This window comes from Monodelphis domestica, chromosome 2 (assembly GCF_027887165.1).
Source record: "Monodelphis domestica isolate mMonDom1 chromosome 2, mMonDom1.pri, whole genome shotgun sequence".
Classification (NCBI taxonomy): domain Eukaryota; kingdom Metazoa; phylum Chordata; class Mammalia; order Didelphimorphia; family Didelphidae; genus Monodelphis; species Monodelphis domestica.
Window position 1 is genome coordinate 283,824,191 of NC_077228.1, and position 26,076 is coordinate 283,850,266.

At 36.7% G+C, this 26,076-nt stretch overlaps 2 protein-coding genes across 11 annotated transcripts in view; one reads left to right on the forward strand and one right to left on the reverse strand.

Annotated features, from left to right (window-relative positions):
* USP49 (ubiquitin specific peptidase 49) overlaps positions 1-26,076 on the reverse strand; it is a 166,384-nt gene that overhangs the window by 135,032 nt on the left and 5,276 nt on the right. For 5 of the 10 annotated variants that reach the window (XM_056818217.1, XM_056818219.1, XM_056818213.1 and 2 more), the window contains one exon: positions 25,907-26,065. The exons of 4 other annotated variants lie outside the window; for them this stretch is intronic. The gene's annotated coding sequence lies outside the window, so the exon portion shown is untranslated. Of the gene's footprint in view, positions 1-21,716; positions 21,816-25,906; positions 26,066-26,076 lie in introns of those variants that run through there. One more of the 10 variants, XM_056818220.1, reaches the window with a different exon arrangement.
* Positions 5,867-8,588, forward strand: LOC100027477 (heat shock cognate 71 kDa protein-like). Its single transcript, XM_056818228.1, has one exon. It carries the CDS (start codon positions 6,391-6,393, stop codon positions 8,329-8,331), a length of 1,941 nt encoding a protein of 646 aa, XP_056674206.1. The 5' UTR covers positions 5,867-6,390; the 3' UTR covers positions 8,332-8,588.

A 26,076-nucleotide genomic window follows, 5' to 3' on the forward strand; every position in this document is an offset into this window, starting at 1 on the left:
CATATAGAGGACTTTACCATCCTCAAGGAATTCTGCATCTAATAGGATTAGATAATAGGGCATCCTCCATGACAATAGCAAATTTCTTTGGTGAACACGAATTTCCCTATTTTATCACTCACTTTACATTTATAAGATCACTGAACAGTTGTCTCTGTTATCTTTAAAAGAATTTTCATGTATGATTTTAATATTATGTGTGGGAGATACCTTGATAGAAGAGAGTCTTTAATAGTACATTCTGCTCTACCAAACCAAATGTTTTTTATAGGGAACAAACAATGAGCCCAAACAAAGTCTCTATTTTTAAGATGCCAATATTTTTCTAGTGATGCTATAAAGTCTCCAAAGAATTCAAGTTGTAGGTCATCAAAAGTGCAATAAATAGTTTACCTTTCCCCAATAAAGAACTGGGAAGAAAAAGCTGTGCAAAAAATATTATCAGAGTGCTACATGACTTGAAGAGGACCAATCAGAGGGTAATAGATATCCAAAGGAGAGTCTTTAGGTTTCATAAAGATCCTGATAATAATGTCATGAGACCTAGAGAAAGGGTTTCAAAGTAAAGAGTAGATCTCTTTTAGAGGATTTATAGGAGGACATTTATAGGTTTACAAATCCACCCAAACATCAGAATATAATAAAATGTCATAAAGCCTGCAAGAATGTGTTACCTTGCAAACTTAAGTGGTTTTTCATAATAACTAGTGATTAAAAAGGGGGGAAAAATACTACTAAAGCTTACAGAGTTACACAGGTCTAAATGATATGGTCACCACACTCAGAAGCCCAAAATTAGAACATATAATTGATATGATCTGTGCCCCCACTTAGTTATTTCATAATTAGACATATGTTGATAGGAAGGAAAAGGGATAGATGTGTCTATGAATATCCTGGCACAAATCCATCACCACAGGGAAAACAGCTAAAGGCATATGAATGACAAAATGGGGTTGATAGCATCATCTTTTAATGCAATCAATAGCCATTTATATGGATTTTCAGAGGGAGAGTCTATCTTTTGCTCCAAACAGTGAACTCAACATTATTTGGCTTTTATTTTATTTTATTTTTATTATTTGGCTTTATCCATTTTAGAAAATTTAAAGAGCCTTGAAAATATACAATTGTATAGGATTCTGATGTGATTTCAGTATTGCCAAACAACAACACTGGCATAAAATATGGGCTGCAAGAACATTCATGTATCCTAATCTATGAAGTTAAGGACATGCCCTTGAAAGCAAAATAAATCAGGATCCCCATTGTAATTTAGGCTAAAATTTAATGTGATCCCAGAATCGATGAATTTTTTCAATAAGTAAAATTAGATTGGATTAAAATTAAAAAGCACAAAAAGGCAGCACTCAGTGAATTGAGAGCCAGGCCTAGGGACAGGAGGTCCTAAGTTCAAATTTGGCCTCAGATACTTCCTTCCTAGGTGTCTCTGGGTAAATCACTTAATCCCCTATGTCCAACATTTACTACTCCTTCTGCCTTGGAACCAAAACACAGTATTGATTCAGAGATGGAAGGTAAAGGTTTTAAAATAAAAATAGAAGAGCACATGAAGGCACAGAGTAATCCCACAATGTTAGCTTATGTATTGGTTGCTTTTCTTCTTCTTTTCCTTAGTAATGGCATCTCTCTTTGAACAAATTACTCTGCCAAAATGAAAACAATAGTATTCTGATTTTTCTTGGTCTCTAGAAAACCTTGGTGACCTTACTCCTGGGCTACTATGAACTTTCTTCCCTCTGGCTTTTTATTCTCCATTTTTATTCTAAACTCAACATGTTCTGCCCCCACAATTAAAAAAAAAATATTGGCTGCTTTTGTGAATATTTACTTTATTAATACAGGTCTCCAATGGTTTCCCATCATCTTTCTAATCAAATTCAAGCTTTGCCTTTAAATTTTCACCAAGATGTTCTATGTCTCTATCTACTCTTAATTCATTATATTCTAGCACTCTCCTTGATCCCTGCAAATTTGCCTTTATGTAACTTCCTGAATTAACTCTCTCTGCCTTGCCTTCAAGCTTTTTTTTTTTAATTCTTTTAAACCATTACCTTCCTTCAGTCTTAGAATCAATACTGTGTATTCCTTCCAAGGCAGAAGAGCGGGAAGGGCTAGGCAATAGGGGTTAAGTGACTTGTCCAGGGTCACACAGCTGGGAAGTGTCTGAGGCCAAATTTGAATTTAGGACCTCCCATCTCTAGGCCTGGCTCTCAATCCACTGAAGTACCCAGTTGTTCCCCCTTCAAGCTTTTAAGACAGCTCAACTATGTGAAATAAACTTTTATCTCTTGTTAACCCAACATTCTTTCCTTCCTTAAAGCTGCTGAAGACACATGTTTTCCAGTTTACCCCCATTCTCTTAGTCTAATTTTAATCCTGTTTCATTCTCAAAACATTCCTTTAATTACAGTAACATTTCATTACACTATATAAATTTAGAATTCTTAAAAATTAGTTCTGGGTTACACTCAAATTTGCCACTGAAACTATTTATGAAGAATTCACTAAGGAAATAGTATAAGTAAGCCACCTGTAAAATTCAACGATATAGTGTAATGTTGTAGGGGAGCATGTTTAACTTAGGAGAAGTTGTTTTAAGAACTTTAGGACACTTATGTTTTATACAATTGGATACAGGTTTATCTATAAGGCGGGTTTGTCATCTTACACCTGGAAACATTTTGCTAGTTTTCTTGAGTTACGCTGAATATCTGAAAAACTACTTCTTTTTTAAAAATCCTATTATCCACAATTAGTTATTCAGACTGCCTTTCTCTGAAATTAGAAAATAATTATGAGGTTTTGATATTTTTTACTGATTACTGGTTTACCAGTCCTATCTCTTCTACTGAATTTTAAGCTATGTATGAGGATATGTATGAGTATGAGGATAGTACTTATCCTTTCAAATGCACCTCCTACAGTGCTATCTATACTGCTGATGTTCAATGAACTGAAATTGTCCATGACAAATGATCCAAATGTCAAAGACATACAGTTTTAGAGTAGTGATCTACTAAGCTCTAAGAGAGCTCTCCCCTCTACAAATAGTAATGATTACATTACATAAAATCAAAAGGGTATATATTTCAATACAAATGTGGAAAGATGCAGAAAAATGTTAGAAAATATGGCATATAGATCTGAATTAGAAATAAAGAGAATTATAGGATCCAAAAGTCTCAAATGGCTAATCGAAATACTGTGTGTGTGTGTGTGTGTGTGTGTGTGTGTGTTTTTAAAAGAATCCTTACCTTCTGTCTTAGTATCAATTCTAAGAAAGGAGAGCAGCAAAGGCTAGGCAATTTGGGGTTGATTTGCCCAGACTCACATAGCTAGGAAGTATCTGTGGTTAGACTTGAACTTATGATCCTCCAGACTCTATGCTCAGCACTCTATCTAGCTGCCCCTTCTTTGTTTTTAATACCATCACCATTTTGTGATATAGCCCCTCACTGGCCCCCACAAAATTTGTCCTTCAAAATCAATAATAGCCAAGCAAAACCAACCAATACAGTAATCTCATGGTATACTAGTATAATTTTTGTCGCTTGTATATTGTCCCCATGGCCTGATACAGTTCCTAGAACAGAGAAACATTAATAAAAACTTGTTGATGGAATGATTTTAAGTCTACTTCCTACCAACATCACCACTGAAAAGGAAGGTGGTCTAGGCCCTGCTAAACCCCATAATCTACCTCTTCTCTTCTTACATTATGCTGCTGAAGAATTTTGAAGTCACATAATTGAGCTGACCAGGTCCACTACAAATGTATATTATCTAATCTCAAATGGGCTATCACTGTAGCAATTCAATCCTTCCTCTCTCCCCACCCCCAACCTAAGTGATTCTCTACTGTACTCAATTCTATTATGATTCTTTTCTTTTTCACACCTTGGTTGACTGGTAGGCTGGAGGTCTTTAAGTCAAGAATCACCTACTTCTGACAGGCACTGTGTGCTGAGTGCTGGAGATACAAAGAAAAGCAAAAACAGTCCCTGTCTCCAAGAAGCTTGATCTAATGCTGAGAGAAAATATGCAATATATATATGGGTAAATTGGGGATACTCCAAGAAAGCACTAATATGAAGGTGGCCCAGGAAAGGCTTCTTATAAGTATGATTTTAATTATATAAAAGAAGGCAGAAGAGACAGAATTTCAAGTATGAGAGTCACCAAGTGAAAAGACATTAAAATCTGGACTAAATTATTTGAAGAATAGCAAAAAGGCCAAATACTGGATTTGAGAATACATGGAAAAGACTAGAAAGGTAGAAAGAGTCTAGGTTGTAAAAGGCTTCAAAAGTCAAAGAGATAATTTCATATTTGATCCTAGAAGCAATAGTTTATTGACTATTGGAGTTTATTGACTAGGGGGAATTATGTGATCACGCCTATATTTTAGGAAGGTTGTGACCAATTTGACAGCAGAGTGGAAGATGGAACAGAGTGGGAAGAGACGAGAGAGGGAGACTAACCAGAAAGTTCTAACAATAGTTCAAGCATGAGGTAATAGAAGAGCTGCACCAGGGTGGCAGAGGAGGGAAGTGTGGGCGTGAGGAGGAAGTATACAAGGTATGTTGCAAAAGCACTTAGCAATAGATTGAATATGAAGTGTGAGAATAAGAAGCAGAGGATGACATGTAGGCTGTGAGCCTGGGTGACTAGGAGAATGGTGATACCCTCAACAGTAATAGGGAAGGCAGGATAAGAGGAAAGTTTTAGGGGGAAAATAATAAGTTCAGTTTGGGACATATTGAATTTAAAATATCTATAAAACACTCAGTTTGAGATGTCCAATAAATAGGTAGTTGGAGATGTGAAAATAGAAATTAGGAAAGAGATTGGAGTAGATAAATAAGTCTAAGTCATTTGCAGAGGGATGATAATTTAATACATAGAAACTGATTCAATCACCAAGTGAAATAGTATAGAGGGAGAAGACAGCCCAGAAAGAGCCTTGGGGAATAGCATAGTTAGAAGGCATGATTTGTATGAAGATACTGAAAAGGAGACTAAGAAGAAGTCAGACAGGTAGGAGGAGAACAGAGAGAATAGTCATGAAGACATAGGGAGAGAAAGAGTATTTAGGGAAAAAAGTGTGATTGACAGTGTTAAAAGTTATAGAGATGTCAGGATGGATGAGGACTTTAAAAAATCCATTTAATTCAGCAATTAAGAAATCACTGGTAGGGCAGCTAGGGTGGCTCGGTGGATACAGTGCTAGGCCTAGAGACTGGAAGTCCTTAGTTCAAATTTGGTTTTAGATACTTCCAAGCTGTATGCCCCCAGACAAATCAATTAACCTCAGTTGCCTAGCTCTTCTGCCTTGGAACCAATACTTAGTATGGAGTCTAGCCAGAAAGGTAATGGGTTTAAAAAAAAATCACTGACAACTTTGGAAGAAGCAGCTTCAGTTAAATGAGGTCATAAGTTGGACTTCAGAGCATTTAGAAAAGACTAAGAAGAAAGGAAGTGGAAAAATCAATTGTAGATGAATTTGTTAACGAGTTTAGCCACCCAAAGAGAAGAGTATATACAGGATAATGTAGTTAGCTGACATGAACAGATCAAGTAAGGGTCTGAAATTGGGAGAAACCCAGCTGTGTTTTGGTAAGGAAAAGGGTTCCCTCTTCATGTGAGACAGAGGTGAAGGAAGGGAGATCAGCAGAAGGCAGATGAGTGACAGGAGATGAGAAGAAAAAGCAGTTTTAAGAAAATGGTCTTAATTTAAAAAGATGGGTCCTGATTGAGACGAGAGGAAACTTGTAGACAGTACAGGGAAGTAGAAGAATTGAGGGAAAGGAAGTCACAGTGAGGATGAAAACCAAGAGTTGGGAGACAAAGAAAAAGGTAGAATAACAAAAGATTATGGTCATACAAAGGAATTTCATAGTTTATAAATACTCTAAGTGGGACACTTATATGTGATAAGGTCAAGAGTATGGTCAATTCTGTGTGTTTCTGTGGAAAAGCAGAAAGAAGTGGAAGTATAAGAGTAGAAAAGGTTAAGTTGAGCAACAGGAAGGTTAGGCTGTTTGAGGAGGTATTAATATATGTGTTAAAGTATCCTAGTATGAAGGAATTGGGGAGGAAAGACAGAGCCAGGAATTGAATTCATTCGGGAAACAAGAAGATTCTGCTGGAACTTGGAAGTTAATAGGTACCAAAATCTTTCAGCAAAGGCTGGATGATCATTTGACAGGCTATTAGTCTTTCATTTTCATTACAAATGCTTGGAATTCTTCTATTTAATTAAATGGCCATACTTTCCCCTTTAAGAATATATAATCAGGACTCAGCGCAGCAGCAGCCCTTCTCTCTCCACAGCGGTCATCTACAACCTCTGACGCCCCAGCAAACATGTCGAAGGGACCCGCAGTTGGCATTGATCTTGGCACCACTTACTCCTGTGTAGGAGTCTTCCAACATGGGAAAGTGGAGATCATTGCTAATGACCAAGGAAACAGGACCACCCCCAGCTACGTCGCCTTCACCGATACAGAACGTTTAATCGGTGATGCTGCAAAGAATCAAGTTGCAATGAACCCCACCAACACAGTCTTTGATGCCAAACGTCTGATTGGTCGCAGATTTGATGATGCAGTTGTACAGTCGGACATGAAGCATTGGCCTTTTACGGTGGTGAATGACGCAGGCAGGCCTAAGGTCCAAGTGGAGTACAAAGGGGAGACCAAAAGTTTCTATCCAGAAGAAGTATCATCTATGGTCTTGACCAAGATGAAAGAAATTGCTGAAGCTTATCTTGGGAAGACTGTCACAAATGCTGTTGTCACAGTACCAGCCTACTTCAACGATTCCCAACGACAGGCTACCAAAGACGCCGGAACCATTGCTGGTCTCAATGTGCTCCGAATCATCAATGAGCCAACTGCTGCTGCTATTGCTTATGGCTTGGACAAAAAAGTTGGTGCCGAGAGAAATGTGTTGATCTTTGACCTTGGAGGTGGTACCTTTGATGTCTCCATCCTTACCATTGAAGATGGTATCTTTGAAGTCAAGTCCACAGCTGGGGACACCCACTTGGGTGGCGAGGACTTTGACAACCGCATAGTCAACCATTTCATTGCTGAGTTCAAGCGAAAGCACAAGAAGGACATCAGTGAGAACAAGAGGGCTGTCCGCCGTCTGCGCACTGCTTGTGAACGTGCAAAGAGAACCCTCTCTTCCAGTACACAGGCTAGTATTGAGATCGATTCCCTCTATGAAGGTATCGACTTCTATACCTCTATTACCCGGGCCCGTTTTGAAGAGCTGAATGCTGACCTCTTCCGTGGCACACTGGATCCCGTGGAAAAGGCCCTCAGAGATGCCAAGCTAGACAAATCACAGATTCATGACATTGTCTTGGTGGGTGGTTCTACTCGAATCCCCAAAATCCAGAAGCTTCTGCAGGACTTCTTCAATGGCAAGGAGCTCAACAAGAGTATCAATCCTGATGAGGCTGTTGCCTATGGTGCAGCTGTCCAGGCTGCCATCTTGTCTGGAGATAAATCTGAGAATGTGCAGGACTTGCTGCTGCTAGATGTCACTCCTCTTTCCCTTGGAATTGAAACTGCTGGAGGAGTCATGACAGTTCTGATCAAACGCAATACCACCATTCCCACAAAACAGACTCAGACCTTTACTACCTACTCTGACAATCAGCCTGGTGTGCTTATTCAGGTTTATGAAGGTGAGAGAGCAATGACAAAGGATAACAACTTACTTGGCAAGTTTGAGCTCACAGGAATCCCTCCTGCCCCAAGGGGTGTCCCTCAGATTGAAGTTACATTTGACATTGATGCTAATGGCATCCTCAATGTGTCTGCTGTGGATAAGAGCACAGGGAAGGAGAACAAGATCACCATCACCAATGACAAAGGTCGTCTGAGCAAAGAAGACATTGAGCGCATGGTCCAGGAGGCTGAAAAGTACAAGGCTGAAGATGAGAAGCAGAGAGATAAGGTGTCTTCCAAGAATTCTCTTGAGTCTTATGCTTTCAACATGAAGGCAACTGTTGAGGATGAGAAACTGCAAGGCAAGATTGGTGATGAAGACAAACAGAAGATCCTTGACAAATGCAATGAAATAATCAACTGGCTGGATAAGAACCAGACTGCTGAAAAGGAAGAATTTGAGCATCAGCAGAAAGAATTGGAAAAAGTCTGCAACCCCATCATCACCAAGCTGTACCAGAGTGCAGGAGGCATGCCAGGAGGCATGCCTGGTGGGTTCCCAGGAGGTGGAGCAGCCCCATCTGGAGGTGCCTCTTCTGGACCTACCATTGAAGAGGTCGACTAAATGTGCCAGAAGAAAAAGCATTCCACACAGCTTTCCAAAAATTGAAGGACTCAAATTTGTAGCCAAGGCAGTAGCAGTTTAAAGTTAACATTAGGCTACTGTGTAAATCTGGGCATTCTGAATACTTGAATGTGTGCAGAGGGAGAAGTGAACAACATTGCACTTTATCAGTACTGTATAAAAACAAGTGGAAATGCAATTCTTGTCCTGGAGAATAAATATTTAAAATTGGCACCATAAAAAAAAAAAAGAAAGAATATATAATCAGTTTTGCTGGGTAGTTGATTCTTGGTTGTAGACCTAGTTCCCTTGCTTTCCAGAATATCACATTCCATGTCTTTCAGTCCTTCAGTGTAGATGCAGCCAGATCCCGTGTTATCCTCACTGTAGTTCCATGGTATCGGAATGACTTCTTCTTAGCAGATGGTAATAATTTTTCCTTGGTCTGATAGTTCTTGAATTTGGATGTAACATTCCTGGGTGTTGTCAGTTGAGGATTAAGTACAAGAGGTGATCTGTGGATTCTTTCAATCTCCACCTTTCCCTCTTGTTCTAGAATGTCAGGACAGTTGTCATGGATAATTTCCTGTAGGATGATGTCCAGGCTTTTTCTTTTGTCATGGTCTTCTGGTAGACCAATGATTCTTAAGTTGTCTCTCCTGGAAAGATTCTGTTTTGTGAATGAGATGTTTCATATTTTCCTCAATTTTTTCATTCTTTTGATTTTGTTTTATAGTGTCCTGCTGCCTTGTGAGGTCACTTAATTCTAGTTGTATTCTGGTTCTTAAAGACTGGATTTCATCCCTGGCTTTTTGGTCATCCTTCTCTTTCTGGTCTGATTTTTTTTGGAGGTCATCTTTTATCTTCTTTGTCTCATCTTTCATCTCCTTTGCCTCATTTTCAAGCTGATTAATTTTGGCTTTAAAAACACTATTTTCTGTTTCCAGATGACTTATCTTGCTTTTTAAGTTCTTTTCCCAGTTGTCTTCAGCCTCTCTTAATTGTATTTTGAATTGTATTTTGAGTTCTTCCAAAGACTGTGTCCAATTTGCTGGAGTTTCTGTGTTTTTGCTTGGTGTTCCTTCATCCTCCTCTGTTACATTTGCTCTTTGTTCATTGCCTGGATAGAAACTGTCAATTGTAATTTCTTTTTTCTTTTTCTGTTGTTTGCCTGCACTCTTGCTCCTCTCATTATTTGCTGGATCTGTGGTTTTGGGCTTTTCTGTCAGCCTTCATCCTTGGATCTTAGTCAGCAAATCTCTCAGAGCAGTCTATAGGGGAGCGGTATTGGAGCTTGAGCTTCCCTGCCCTCTGAAGGCTTGATGAGATTAAGCCCAGTTGAGTGGAACTTGCAGAGTTGGATGTACCCTGAGGCCAAAACCTGGGGAAGGGTGGGGGGGAAATATGGAGTGTGTAGGCTGCTCTGCACTTCTTCTCCAACTGCTTCTCTACCGCCTATGTTCAAAGGTCTGAGCCTGGCACAGCTTTACCTGCAAGGTACTCCCTCCATACTAGAACCCTTGCCTTCCCAGAGGTTCCAGCCACCCTTGGAGGCTCAGCACTCTAGGTGGGGGAGGGGTCCTGGGACCTTCCTTCTTCCTTCCCCTTAAACTTGAGTGTTCTCGAATTCAGGCTTTTGGGGGGTGTACCTTTTAAGTTGATTCCAGCAGGAGGGTTCCTTATCTCTGTCCTGTTGTGGTTTGATTTTTCGGTCCCCTATGATTTAGTTTTTAATTGGTAAGGAAGGGTTTTCAGAGGTCTGAATTTTCGCTGCCTCAATGCCACCATCTTGACTCCACCTCCCTTGTGAATTGGTTTTAAGTGAGGTAGTTACTTAAGTCATCACCCTCACTCTCTTTGAGGGTAATGAAAATCCAGTGGCAAGACAAAAGTCAAAATGACTGGAAATGGCCCGGGCTTAGCATCTTCCAAGTTTGATCAAGCTCTAAGTACTCCACAGCTTCTGCTTCAGTTGCCTTGAAGGCCATTGAAACAAATTGCTTTCAACCATCCATTCTGCCAGGGGAAAGTCTTCACATACTTGGAGTAGTAATCCCCCTAAGTCATCAACAGGTTTGAGACCTTGTCACAGCAGCTAGAGGGTGAAGTGGATAGAGTACTAGTCCAGGAGTCAGAAGACTCATCTCCCCAAGTTTAAATCTGAGTTTAGATGTGTGATCCTGAGCAAGTCACTTAACCCTGTTTGCCTATAAAATGGCCTGAAGAAAGAAATTGCAAACCATTCTAGTATCTTTTCCAAGGAAACCCTAAGGGGGGGAACAACAACAGAAATAATCTAAAAATGGATTGAATTAGATGACCTCTGGAATCCTTTCAAACTCCAAAATTCTATCTCTCATTAAGCCTTACTTATCACTCCTCACACACTTATTTCCCCTCAAAAGAAAATGAAGCCTCCAAATAAAGCCAATAGAGGCCATGTACTGTGTGAGCTACCTCTTCTTCCCTCCTCTACAACTTTGAACCCTTTGCCATTATGTTTTATCATCTTTTCCTCCATTTCAATCCATGATGCAGAGATGGCACTCTCATCTCCAAGAGAGCCCTTCCCTCTGCGCTTCTATCCTGATCCTATCCCCCTGGCTTTTCCAGAAAACTTCCCCCCAAATCATCTTTCTCTGCCTCTCTCTTTTTACTGACTCAAAACAAAGAAAGATCCACTTAATTCTAAAAAACCATCATTTGACTTTACTATGCCACTTAGTTATCATTCTATAACTTGTCCTTTCTTTCACATACAAATTCCTAAAAAAAACCCTCCATATACACTCTTGCCTCTACTTCTCCTCTCTCATGTCTCAACCCCAGGAAAACTGGCTTGCAACCTCATTGCTCAAACGAAACTTCTGTCTTCAAAGTTATCATTGATTTTTTAATTGCCAGTTCCAAGAGCCACCTTCTTCTCTTGAAAAGTATTCCTTTCTGAGTTTCCTTGACACAACTCTCTCTCTTAGTTATCCTCCTAATTATATTTTTTTCTTTCTTTGCTAGAAACTATGAGTGTACCCCAGGGTGCTGTCTTGGACCCTCTTCTCTATATTCTCTTTCTTAGTGATCTTATTAGCTCCCATGGGTTCAATTATCATTTCTATGTAGAGGACTCCTAGATCTGGCCTTTTAGTCCTCTCTCCCTCTTGAGCTCTAGTCTTTCCTTCATCAACTGTCTATTCCATATTACCTATGAGATGCCCTCAGGCATTCAACATATCCAAAACAGAATTCATTATCTTTCCCTCTGAAACCTACCCCATCTTTTGACCATCTATTTTTACTTTTGTCAGTAGGCTTACACTATCCTTCTGGTCCCCCAGATTAATAATTCTAGAGTCACCCTATATTTTTCATTTTCTCTCACTTCTGATTGGTCACCAAATCCTATCAATTCTACCCCCTACACCTTTTACATTTCTCCCCTTTTCCTGGATCACTTAGAGTCACCATCTTAATACAAGGGCTTGAATTTTTTTTGTAATCACTGCAATCCATTTTGAAAATAAGTAACATTTACCAACCTACTTGCTCCCATTTTACTTGAGTAAGGAATGAAGTGGCTTAAAAAAATTTTTTTAATTAACAAATTTTTTTTCAATTAAGCATTTTTTCTACCCTTCTCTCATTCCTCACCTTGGGAGGAGGGATGGAGAGGTAAAGGGAATAAAAGAACAAACAAAATTCTTGTAACAAATGCGTAAAGTCAAACAAAACAATTTCCCTTAATGACCAAGTCAAGCAAAACAATTTCCCTTAATGACCACATCTAAAAATTACCACCTCTTGTCTAGACTATTGAAATAGCCTAATTTATTTCTATGCCCCAAGTCTCTTTTTTCTCCATTCAATCCTCTACAAAACTGCCAAACTGATATCCATCAACCCTCCCTCAATCAACTCCAACAACTTTCTATTACATTTGGAATCAAATACAAACAAACTCCTTTGTCATTTAAAGCCCTTTACAACTGGACTCCAACTTACCAGTTCAGATTTACTATGACTTTCCCTTACTACCATACTAGCTTACTCACTATTTCTCAAACAATGCATTCCATCTCCTCTCTGAGCATTTGGGAAGATTGTCCTTTATACCTGAAATTCATGCCTTTCTCATCTCTCCCTCTTAGAATCCCTCCTTTCAATTTAAATGCAATACCACCTACATACTGCAAAACACCTACAAGGCCCATAAGAGGTCTTTTCTGATTCTCCAAGCATCTGCCTTCTCACCCCCAATTAAATTGTATTTATTTTGCATCTACTTAAATATGAATATGAAGTTTCTCTGGATTGCATGTAAGATCCTTGAAGGTAAAAATTGTTTTAACTATCTTTGTATTTCAATGGCTAAGCACAATACCTGACACAAGGTAGAAACTTAATGTTAGCTGAATGATTAAGATATCCTTATTTTGGAATTTTATTCAGATATTCATCTGCCCTCTGGAACTAAGACTGGTTGTTGCATTTATCACATATATATTTGCCCCTACAAATACATTCAAGAAAAATTCCTAATTGCAATAACCTAACTGAAAAGAACAATAAAGTGAGGCAGAATATTTTCTAATTATAATAACAAATTTTGGATCCAGGAAAGTGATGAGAAAATGTACCTCTCCCCACTTTCATGAGGAAAGTGGGGTTCTATGGGTTTAAAATGTTGTTTATGCTAGCAGATATAGTCATCCAGTTGGTTTTACTTAAAGGTTTTCTTCTTTGTTACAAGGAAAGGTTCACTCTTGAATGGTGGGAGGGCATGTTAAAGGGAAAAATCTAAACCATCCATAATGGGGAGAATAAAAATTTAAGGTGGACACTAAACAATAACACCATAAAAAAAATTACATTTAATGAATAAGAATTTTTTTTAAATGGCAATTATCAATATGGAAGGCATGTCATATGTTTTTCATTTTATATACTTATGTATATATAGTCAGAACATCAATTTGAATAAGCAATGTTAAATTAATATTAAAGGAATATAAAAATGAGAAGACATGGCATGTAATTAAGACAAACTATACAAGTTATTAACAACTTCAAATTGGAAATTGATAAGAGAATTTTAAAATGATAAATTATCTCATTTCCAAAGGATGTTTAACTTATGTTTTGTTACCCAGGAGGGTTCAATGAAAGGATAGGCATGAAAGTTAAGGGGAATGATTATAGCATATGAAAAAGGCAACAATAAAAAAAGAGTAAAATTTAACCAAATTTTGCCTTGGCCAGCAAGCCCTTGATTTCTGCCAAGAATACAATGTAACAGCTAATGGAAAGTTTGGTTTAGAATATTAAAAATTGTTTGCTAAATCTATCTTATGGAGAAAGATTGTGGAAGATCAGAGAAGCACTTTCATAAAACAGGAAAGAAATGGTGAAGTTAACAAGTTTAAAGGTTTCCAAGTAAGAACATCCAAACATATTACTTAGATGTACACCTGGAGGGAGGACAAAAAATATATAAAAAAGGGGAAAGATGTGAATATTAATAACTTTCTCTATTAATAGGAATGAAGTCTCTACTCCTTTGTGTGCTAGACAATGAAATGGCAGAAACTGAAGCCAACAAAGAAGGAAAAGACCAAAGAGCAGTTGGCTGGACCAAGTACATGTGGAGGAATGACACATATATAGAAAGTTAAGTTAGAAGAGCAAGAAAACAATTCTCAAAGATATCTTGGGATGGAAGGATACTAAACACTAGGGAAAAAAACCATGAACATGATTTCTACCAATGACTGAGATGTTATCAATCAAGGTTTGCAAAAATAGGTGACACCTTTCTAATCCCACCCATCTCCAAAAAAAATTTTTAATGGGAATAATGGTATGAGAGAGAACATGAGGCAGCATGGCATAGTGGATAAAGAGTTACTCAAGTCCTCCTCTCACACATACTGGCTGTGTGATTCTGGGCAAGAGTCCAATACAACAATGAAATCACTAGCCTGGTTCCTGTTCCTATCCCTATCCCTCCTCACTGGTATGAGAAGAAAATAGGAAAGGTTTGAGATTAAACAATATATAGCACTTTTAGAGAAATACGACTGAAATGTACAGAAACTACAAGATCTCATTGTGCTTATACTGGATTGACTATAAAAAAGCATATGAATAAATAGCCCTCAATACTGATCCATCAATATATACATATAGACACTATAGATGGGACACTAAAATGGGCCCAGATTTAAATAAATGGAGGAAAAGAAGAGATGGCTAGGTTACACTTTGGAAATTGATAGTACAGCTAATTCTGCTATAACTTTTGTTCTGAAAAGTTGAATTTATTCTAATGCAACTGATAGACTAGGGAAGAGAATGCAGAAAACTGCACTAAGCTGAACTGATCTACATAGGTATATACAAAATACACATACACACATACCTCAAACTATATCAGCTACCTCAGTGCACCTTGTGTGTTCCTCCACAAGACTATTTTTTTAATATTCTTTCAAGTTTATGAACTTATCTAAATAAAACAAAACTCCTACCTATTTAACATCTCAAACATGCCTAACTATTCTGGTTCAAAAACTCTTATAATAATACATAAAAAAAAAAGAAACCTTCCAGCATTAAGATGCTTGAAAGAACACAGCATTTTGAAAGAAATGAGATAACATATGTTATGTATTATGCAACAGGCATAAAGGAACCCACATTATGGACCATCAGAACCAATACCACAAAAATAGAAAAAATGTCTGTGGCCCTCTTATCTAAAGCTGTTGAGTTTCTCGGGTCCTCCCAAAACCCCAATCCAAAGGAAATAGGGGAGGTTGAATAGAAATCCGAAGATGTAGACACTGCCATTATTGAGTATTTATTTAACTATTTAACATGTAAAAACCTCAGCTGTTTTTATTTATTTCCTATCTTTTTTATGTGTCTCTGATGAAGTTTTCAAGTGTTGTGCTCCAAACGCCATTTTCTCCTGTGGTCTTTACTATGTTATAGTGTGGTGATTTTTAGGAACATAAATATCACATTATAGCAGCACTGATTTTAGTTTTACAACCTCAGGAGTCTCTCTGAAAGTACAGTAGTGATGAGTTGTCCTGAACCATACATACAGTCTTATCTGAATTTCCCTTGTGGCCAATGACACACTTCATCAAATGACTGGACACAAAGTAAGAGCCAATGGTCATGCAACAGTTTCTTTTAGTGAGAAGCAAACAGCCTAATAGCTGCCTTTCGTTTATTAGAGAAATATTAGAGAAATAAGCTGACTCAACAAATAGTATAAATTGCCAAAATAAACACCACAATTTATCTGGGTTTCCAGAGCTATTTGATACATCAAGGCAGCTCTTTAATTCTTATCTGGTTTTTATGGCTAAGATTTTTATCCTCTCCCACTTATTTTTCATACAAATAATTTCCATATTTAAATACTTCCAAAGTTCTTATTACTTACATTTGTATATCCCCTTCCAGCTAAGGATAGCTAAATACTTTAGTTTAAAACAAGCATTCTTTTTTCTAAATTTTGAGCATTTATTTTTTCTCCAATTATATGTAAAAACAATTAGCATTTGATTTTTAAAATGTTGAATTCCAAATTCTCACTTTCCTTCTCTTCCCTACTCATTGAGAAGGCAAGGAATTTGATATGGATTATACATGTGCAGGCATACAAAACATGTTTTTAAAAGACTAGATCTCCTCATTTCACCCAGTTTGGAAGTATAGCAGTTATTCATGGGTCCAATTCCATTGCTGATCAGCATGAAGCCATTAACCTGCTCCATTCTTCTGACCCAGCATGGTTGGCCCTTCTTTAGGAAGCCTGGAACCCTCCAAACCTCTCCTTTCCATCTTCCACTTTATTAATGCCAAACTTGGTGCAGACACCTGATCTAAAATGACCCCTCTGAATTTCATTAAGAACCAACACAATGTTTCAGACACTGTACTAGATGCTTGGTCTATGAAAAAGAAAATAGTCCTTACTCTCAAGACATTCTACTGGGGTGAGCATATATACAAAGAAATATAACTTTTAAGAGATGTTGGTGGGGAGGGAAGAGAATTGGCCAGCAAAATACTAGGGAACAAGGAAGCTGAAAGAAGTTAAAAGATGAGGCCACGGTTGTAATAACAGGTGACTGGAAGTAACAGAACAGAAAGGAAAGAGGCTCAGGAAAAAATCATGGTGTATGTCCACTCTTTAAGCCAGAGGAAGGGTTATAGCACAGAAAACTGAGAAAGAATGGTCAAAGAGGTTGGAGAAAAACTAAGGGCGAGCAGTGTCATTGAAGCAAGGGAGGAAGTATCCAGAAAGAAATTATATTTGACAGTTTCAAAAGCTACAAAGATTTGAGAGCCTAGAGACAGGAGGTCCTAGGTTCAAATCTGGATTCAGACACTTCCTAATTGTGTGACCCTGGGCACATCACTTAACCCCCATTGCCTAGCCCTTATACTCTCCTGCCTTGAAGCCAATACATAGTATTGACTCCAAGACGGAAGGTAAGGGTTTTTAAAAAAACCCTACAAAAATGTCAAGCAAAAGGAAGACTGAGAAAAAGGGCAACTAGATTGGCTCATTAAAATACGTTTGTTAACTTTATAGAGAGAAGTGTCTATGGAAAGGTATAGAGCAGGAAGTCAGATTAGATGGCAACAATATGAAAAGTGAGTGGGAGATGAGGAAAAGGAGAAAAGGACTATAAAGACCATCTTCTAGGAAAAAGATCGAGTGAATGATAAGGTCAATTGTAATGTTTTTTTTTAAGGATAGAGAAGTCCTAGGCAGCAGAGGGAAGGAGTTTTTGGAAAAAGAGACTGAAAATAGGAGAAGGAAGGAGTGATAGAGGAAGCAATGTTCCAGAAGGAAAAGAAAGAGGATGGGATCAAAAGCACAGATAAAGAGAAAAGAATAGTTCTTCAGACACTCTAGCAAAGAAAGAAAATATGGGGTAAGATTAAAAAGAGGTTTTTTAAAAGGTGTTGAATAGGTTAGAAAAGGGGGAGAAGAGATTAAAAACACTTCACAAAAAAAAATGTGTCCTCATTTTACCAATGGAGATAAAAAAAGACAGCCATAGAATAATATAGCAATTTAGAGATAAAGGGCTCCATGCCAAAGCCAGTCTACTCCTGCCACATTTTGGAAAAACTAAAAACTGTAACATCACTATCCCAAAATCAGACTGACCTTCAGTATATTTTGAGGAAAAGTCAAAATATTTCTCCAATTCATGGAGCCATCTTCTTCTCTACCCAACTTTCCACACATGGAGCCAATAAATGAGTTGAAAACAAATATAGAGGAATTGTCTCTGAAGATTAAGTTTAAATGCACAAACTTTGGCCCCATCCTGCCAAAGCATTGGCATACACTAATTTATCAGATTAACAATAGGCCACAAATAGGATAAGATACCCTTTCTTCAGATTCGGGACACTTGAGAAGAAACTAAATACCATAGGGTCCATGGCAGAGGGGAGGAAGTAAAGGAAAAAAATTCTGTTAATTTCTGAAGAATCATTCTCTTTCCACCCTTCCCCTATAACTTTTATCCTCTTGGAATGGACAAAGGAATTATGGATAACAGAAAGGTATCACTGAAAATAAAAACATTATCTGCTCTAGGAAAAGGAAAAAATCTAACCAAACCTTTTTAAGCAGAAGGAAAAAAAGATAATTTACAAACTAAAATTAATTTAGTCATTGGCCCTTTGGATGCATTAACATCTGCCCCCTAATTTGCCAGGCATTGCTGCATGTAGATATCTCTTTACTGGGTATTTTCACACAATGAAGAAGGAATATATACTAATAAAATGTAAATTACTAATTAGTCCAAGAAAAGACAAAGAGAGAAAATCCCTGTCAAAAAATGTTGTTTACAACTTGACACATATTAAAAAACAAATCCAGAAAAATAAGTAAGAATAGCTTATTTTCCAGATATGTTAAAAAAGAAATGTCAAAGTAGTCATAATCTGTCTTTAGTCATTTGCCATTTAGACACTTCCCATGTCTTCACATGGACTTGGGTATAATTCTTTCCAAGTAATTTCTACTATTTTTTTGGTGCCAATAAGGACTTTATTAAGAAGCTAAATTTAATTAGCAAACATGAATTAAGTATGTCCTATGAACATGACATAGTTAAGTGAAACAAAAATATTTCATCGTTTTGGTGACCCTTTATCTTCTCCTTTCAAAAAATCTCAATAGTTTTATAAATTTGTTTTAATATAGACAATACTCCTTTCATTTAAACCTGAGATCTAATTTTGTACATCCCACGTTTATACACCAGCTGGACAGCCTATTCAACTTGGCTAAGTATTTGGGAGGACAAAACTAATTTTCTTTCATGTCTCAAAAATAACAGTTGAAAGAATACCCCAGGTTTTGTGTCAGTCTTTTTTAGATAAAAACTATTAATCTATCATATTTCAAAGCAAAGGAAACTGAGACCAAGGATGGGTAAGCATCTCACTTCAGGTTTCATTAAATTAGTTGTCTAAAAACAATTGGGAGGGGCAGCTAGGTAGTTCAGTCTAAAAACAGTCCTGGGTTCAAATCTGGCCTAAGGCTCTTCCTAGCTGTGGCTAGGCAGTCACTTAATCCCATCTGCCTAGCCCTTACCACTCTTCTGCCGCCTTAGAAATGGTATTTAGTACCAATTCTTAGACAGAATGTAAAGATATTTTTAAAAATAAATAAAAAATTGGGAGGAAGTTAATTAATAACTAGGAGCTTCTGGGTCCCAAGTATTTCTTGAAATACTCATGTGTTTCTTTTAGTCAAATACTACATATATAAACTCATAACCACACATACATATATATAAACGCATGAATATGTATATACACCACATGCGTATACTATTGGCCTCAGAGAGAGCAGATCCATGATACATACATATATCCAAACACAAAATAGCAATAAATTTTTCAGCTTTATTACTTCTACCATGAAGAAAAACCTATTTATTACAAAAATTGTTCAATACTTCAAATGAATAGGAATAATGCTCACAATACTAATAATACCTTACAATAGAAAATCCTGGGCTTTGTCATTTTTAGATATGTAAAACTAAGAAACTTTATAAGGTATATAGCTAGTCATGCTGAAAATTGGTCCTAGCACTTTTGAACCTTGTATTTCATTTTCTATATTATCTTCATTATTAACAATTAGTTATAAAGTCTAAACTATGTTAGGTTGCTATCTATGTTAGATTCTGAGGAATACAGAAACAGTCATTTGCAAACCAGTCTTGTATTAAACCACAGTGAAAAGATTTATTAATTCATTAAGCCAATATTATATATTGACCATTTACATGAAAACTACACCATAAAAACTGGTCACCATTCTTCAAGTAATAAAAGAGCACCTATTTATTTTTATAAAGGTCATTCTCATTTACTCATTTTGCAAATAGAATGACAGCCAAGATAATAGCCCAGTAACTACCTACAATAACAAGTACCCCTGACTTTGCAAAGAATGCTGAAGAAGAAAAACATAAAAATGTGAGAAGTACTTTCATATTCTTGTGAAACTGGGCAAAGAATAGCTATCTGCCTAAGTCCCAACCTTTATTGTGCATTAGCTTCTTTCCATGATCAAAAAGCAATGTTTTAACTTCATTATTATATCTTTTTAAAATATTTATTCTATTATTTTATTCTAATATATTAATTAACCTTATAATTATTAATTATTTAATTTATTTATAATTATTTATATATAATATATTTATAATAAATATAAATATAATTATTTATTTAATTAATGATTAAAATTAATCATTCTAATAAATTATTAATCTAATAATAATAATGTTCTATTCTAATATGCTCTATTATTATATATTTATGAGAAATATCTTTCTCATAAAACAAAAATGGATAACTGAAGCTCTAAGCATGTTAAAAAAAATCCCTATTTCATTGCTTTTAAATTTGTCTTAATGATTTCTTGTATGTTCTATGCATAAAAATAATACCTGGCTATATTTGAATAAGTGAAAGCTAATAGTATTTCACTTTTGTGCAAAGGTAGAAAAGTGGTTTTGTAAAATAATAATAATAATAATAATATGCATATCCAGAGAAATCAGTAGTTAAATGTTCTATTAAGTTTTGATTCATTATACTGAGCATCTACTATATGCTCAGCATGTTGGGTGCTATGACAGAATCAACTCTATCCTCAGAAAGTTTATCATCTAGAGAGACAATATAGAGTAGACATAGGAAATAACTAATATAATAACTACTTGTTGAATTTTGTGTTAAAAGCAAAGTTCAGAGGAGAGGAAGGTAAAGGCTCAGAGTTGTTAGGGAAAGACTCCTAGATTAAGGTTGTCCTTGGAAAGGTAAGTAGGATTAAGAAAGTCAGAGGAGATGAGTGCAAAGGCCAACAGATTAGAACATAGCAACAAATGTGAGGAATAGCTGGAAATAAATTTGAATGGGTGGGTAAATTGGAGACAGATTATGAAGAGTCTTGAAGGGCACAAGAGTTTTAATTTGACATGGTAGGAGGCAAGGAGCTGCTTAAGGTTTCTGAGTAAGGCAAATAATATAATGCAATTATCAAAACCTCCCATTCATCCTCTACCTGGCTGCTAAAATAATCTTTCTAAGGCACAGACCTTATCACATCACTTTCAATAGCCTCCATTCCTTCCCTCTAGAATAAAAGACATAAACCTTTCGATTGGTAATTAACACCCTCTTCAACAATATGGCTCCAATTTACTTTTATAGATTTATTTCATATTACCATCTTTCTCATCATTATTCACAAAAAAGTTCACTAATTACTCCATGAACTTGACATGTTTTTTTTTCTTTCACTAATTTTCACAAATCCACTAAATTTGTGAAAGAGTTTGGTTTCTCTGTCTCAGGTTCCATAGCTTCCTTCAAAACACAGTTTAACTGCCACCCTCTCAGTTTAGTCTCCCTAATTCCCCTAAATGTTAATTAGTTCTTCCTTGTATTACCTTGTATTTATATAGACGCTTATCTGCCTTCTACTAGTATCTTCAGCTCTAGTTTCATTTTTGTCTTTGTAAGCCCAGTGTCTTACCTAGCATTTTGCAAATGGGCAGATACTTGTTAAATGTTTGTTGAACTGATTTTTATGGCTGATCCAACTTATTTCCTGTGCCATACTTTTGTTTTATGTTACTTCTACCAAGGTCACAGAAAAACTACTAAATAGTAAATAACTAATATTCTCAGAAAAAAATACCAGTGGAAATAGCAAGCCTTGTTTAGAGCAAAAGATACCAACACCTCAAGTAAATATTAAAAGATCATATTTTCAAAAAATATCTTTCAACAAAAACCTAGACTAGTAACATCTGTACCTGAAAAGCAGTGGCACCAACTGTTCAAATCAGTTAGATCAGTCGTTTAAATTCAGTTAGACCAACCATAAGATTCTGGTTATTTCCATCCAATCAGCAACAGTCCTTATAAAACAACATTCTGAAGCACCATTTTCCCCCCTCTGACCATCCATCCATGTCTTGAAATTGTTTAATTTAGCTTTTCAAATGAGGTGAAATGAGATATATATGAAATCAGGAAAATATAAAAAGACCTTGAGAAGCCATCTATTTAATTACCCTATATAAAGGCCGAACCTACAAGCATTTATTTATTACACTCTCAGATTCATTAGGGTCTTAAGAGCTCATCTAATCTTATCTTTAGCCCTAAACAGGAATCTTGATGATCATGACAAGTGGTCATTCAATCCCTGCTTTAAAATGTCCAGTAAAAAGGAATACATTGTTTTCCTGAGGCAACGCATTTACTTATATTAATGTAAAATCTGCTTCTTTGCAGTTTCTACCCACTGCTCCTAGTTCTGGGTTATGGCAGAATTTCACTGAATTTCAGAAATAGAAAGGCCTTGCTGGCTTACCCATAGCTTCTAAAGGAATCCCCACTGTAACATGCTCATTGAGTGATCATCCAGCCTCTATTTTCAAGACCTCAACTGAAGGGATACCTGCCACCTCTTCTGGCAGTCCATTCTATTTTTTTGATAGCCTTAATTGTTATTTTTTCCTGAAATTAAGCCATTGTTTGTGGTTCTGCTCTCTGAGTCAAACAGTTCATGACAGCCATCAAATATGTTAAGACAGCTATGTCTTCCCTTTTGTAGGCTAACAGTGTCAGGCACTGTGTTAAATTATACAAAGAAAAGCAAAACACTGTTTTTGCCCTCAAGAAGCTCACAGTCTGTGGTGAAAGCATCCAAACAACTGTCATATAAAGATAAAGTAAAAATGAGAGGTAATCTATAAGGAAGGGAGCTTGGGAAAGCCTCTTGCAGAAGGAGGGATATGAGCTCAATCTTCAAGAAAGTCAGGGAAAGCTGGAGATGGAGGTGAGGAGGGAAAGCATTTAATATTTGGAGAGTTTTCCAGATATGGGGGGCAGCCAGTGAAAAGTGTGGAGATAAGAGTATTTTATTTGAGGATCAGGAAAGACAAGGGAGTCCTGATCATAGAGTATGTAGAGCAGAGTAAAGTGCAAGAAGATTGAAAACATAAGGAGGGATAAGGTTGTCAAAGGCTTTAAAAGTCAACCAGAGAGGCAGCAAGATAACAGTGGGTAGAGTACCAGGTCTAGAGTCAGGAGGAACTGACTTCAAATCTAGCCTCATATAACCCCTAGCTGTGTAACCTTGGGCAAGTCACTTAACCCTGACTTGCTGGCCCTTTCTCCTCTTCTGTTTTAGAATTGATATTAAGACAGAAAATAAAGGTTAAAAAAAAAAGCCAACCAGAGCATTTTAGATTTGGTTCTACAAGTAACAGGGACCCAGAATTGAATACAATATTCCAGATGTATTCTAACCAGAGTACAGCAAGACTATGAAATCCCTCATTCAGACATTGTGCTTCCATAGTCATGCACACTAAGATCACATTTGCTTTTTTGGCTAATATGTCACACTAATGACTTCAATTAAACATATATTTCACAAAAACCCAGAGAGTCTTCACATAAACTGCTGTCAAATTCCATCTCTCCCCATCCCGTACTTGTGCAGTTAATGCTTTAACTCAAGTGTTAGATTTTATATTTATCCCAATTAAGTTTCAATTTTAATATTTAAAGCTATGAGAGCATCTAATCCAAGCCCTTCAGTTTACAGAGGAGGAAACTGAGGTCCAAAGAGGCTAAGTGATTGTCTGAGCTTTTGGAGGTGGACAGAGCTGTGATTTTTAGCTGACACAAGTTTTTTGGACCAATTCTGTCATTCCATATATTAGCTATTGTTTCTAAATTCATATCATTAGCAAGTCTGAGACTAAACCAAGATAGATGAAAATTTACTTTCCTTTAAAAAACTAAATATTTAAAAAATATTAAGGATGATGACCATACAATGTTGGAGTAGCACAATTATCCTCAGCCTTGGAACTTTGCATTTCTAAGATAGTTTGTCCCCCTGGTAACTCTCTTTAGCCTCTATGGATAAAATACCAGTTCCACAGTCTGACAAAGAAGGCTCCATATAATCAGACTCCAGTCTGCCTTGCAAAACTTTTTTTTCCCATTACACTCCTTTCTATCCTCTGTGCTTTGCCAACCTGGACTATCTGTTCTCCTTAGAATGTGGCAACTCATATCCTATAAGCTTCCATACATCTGCAGTTTGGACCCCAGGCCTGGAATGTCCTTTCCTTCCCTCTGCCTCTCAGAATCTCCACTTTCATTGGAGGCTCAGCTCATGTGCCACTTCCTCACCAAAGTTTATTCTAATCTCCCACTAGCTAGTGCTCTCTCCATCTTCAACATTATCTGGTTAATCAGATTATCTGTTTACATATTTCATCTTCCGTATCAAAATATAAACACCTTGAAGACAGGAAATATTTGTTTTAATTTGTATATCCAGTGCTTAGCACAGTGGATTGTATAGAGCAGGCAATTAAAATATGCTTGTTGGATTAGAAATGCATATATAGGGGGCAGCTGGGTAGCTCAGTGGATTGAGAGTCAGGCCTAGAGACAGGAGGTCCTAGATTCAAATCTGGCCTCAGACACTTCCCAGCTGTGTGACCCTGGGCAAGTCACTTAACCCCCATTGCCTAGCCCTTGCCACTCTTCTGCCTTCTGTGTATTGGCTCCAAGATGGAAGGTAAGAGTTAAAAAAAATGCATATATAACCAATATGGGATTACAAAGTAGTTAAAACATTCATATAAGGATAATAAATATTTGAGGGATTCAAATTATTGACAAATTCATCCCTAATATCAAAAATTAGTCTCTGAGAACTATCTTCTCAAGAGTCCCTTGATAGACTGCAATTCTCTTCCAAATATGTACTGGTCTTAGAGCCTCAAACTTTTAGTGTGCCAATGAGACACTGGAGTGCTGCCCTCAAGTACAAAGATAACATTCTTGAAACAGCTGGTGATAGGATGGCACTGATCAGCTGCTTAGAGTTTAAGCACAACACATGCTTCAATGTTGAAATCAAATATGTGGCATTCCACGGTGAGTTGGTGACTGACTTTACAAACCCTTGTCTTTCCAGAAAAGAAAATGAAAAAGTTGCCATAAGTGGACATTAACCTTTTAGCAAACTCTAAGGAATAATAGGGTTTTTTTTAATATTCAAGAATTCATATAAGACTTCGTCCTAAAACCCAAGTAGAGCACAAGACTTGATTATTGATTTTTCATTATCTAACCTGAAGTAGAAAAATAAAATATTATTTCTAAGCCCCAACCTTCACTAGAATTTAGATACTATATATTAATAATAACTGTCCTGTCTACTTTTACCAACTTCTTAGACTAGCTTATTTCCCAAGTCTCATTTATCTTTCTAAGTCAGAAACAGAAAGAAGTGCATCATTCATAGTAAACATACGGTAATTGACTAAAAACATTTCCTTTTTTATGAACATTATTTATTTAGAATTATTCCCAACACTAGATTGTGTTAAATCTACCTCGATGCTCAACATGAAACTTTGAAATGGGCATTTTGGGATAATGATATGGCAAAAATGATGACAGCTATTCATGCTTACACAGGACTTTGAAGTTTTACAAAGTGCCTTCCTAACAATTATCCCATGAAGTAAGTATGCCAAATATTTTACAAATAAGGAACTAAGGCTCTGTGAAATTAACTGCCTTGCCTCTAAGGTCACACGGTAATTAAAAGTCATGGCACAGAAACTTGAACATGGTCCTTTCTGACTCCAATTCCACAAGAGCTTTCTACTACATCATGTCTCATCTCACTGAATTATCCCTATTGAACAAAATAATCTGAAACATCATTAATGACTAGAATTCCTGAATTCTAAAATGGCTGGTCAAAGTTTTTGCAAGGCCACCAGCTATCAATCTGAGCATTTGCAAAGGTCTAAGGAAGTTTCTTGAGACTGGAAAAGAAAAAGCAATCACAAGTGTCTACATTTTTTAAATGGAAGAATGACAATGGAAATTATACACATGTGAAAAACTTATATAGCTGACAAAAACTAGGAAAAAATAGCCACAAAATTACAAATACCTTGAAGAAAAGTAGGTACTCTGTAATAACAAGTATGACTTGATAAAGCCCAAATCTTGTTGGGCTAATCTCATATGTTATTGAATGGCAGGTCAAGTAGATCAAGATGAAGCAATAGGTGAAATCTATCATGATGTTAACAAGGTTTTTGATCCTGTCCTGTAAAAAAT

Bases quoted from the DNA above. Each gene is read 5' to 3' on its own strand.
- LOC100027477 (XM_056818228.1), top strand. From the start codon at position 6,391: ATGTCGAAGGGACCCGCAGTTGGCATTGATCTTGGCACCACTTACTCC.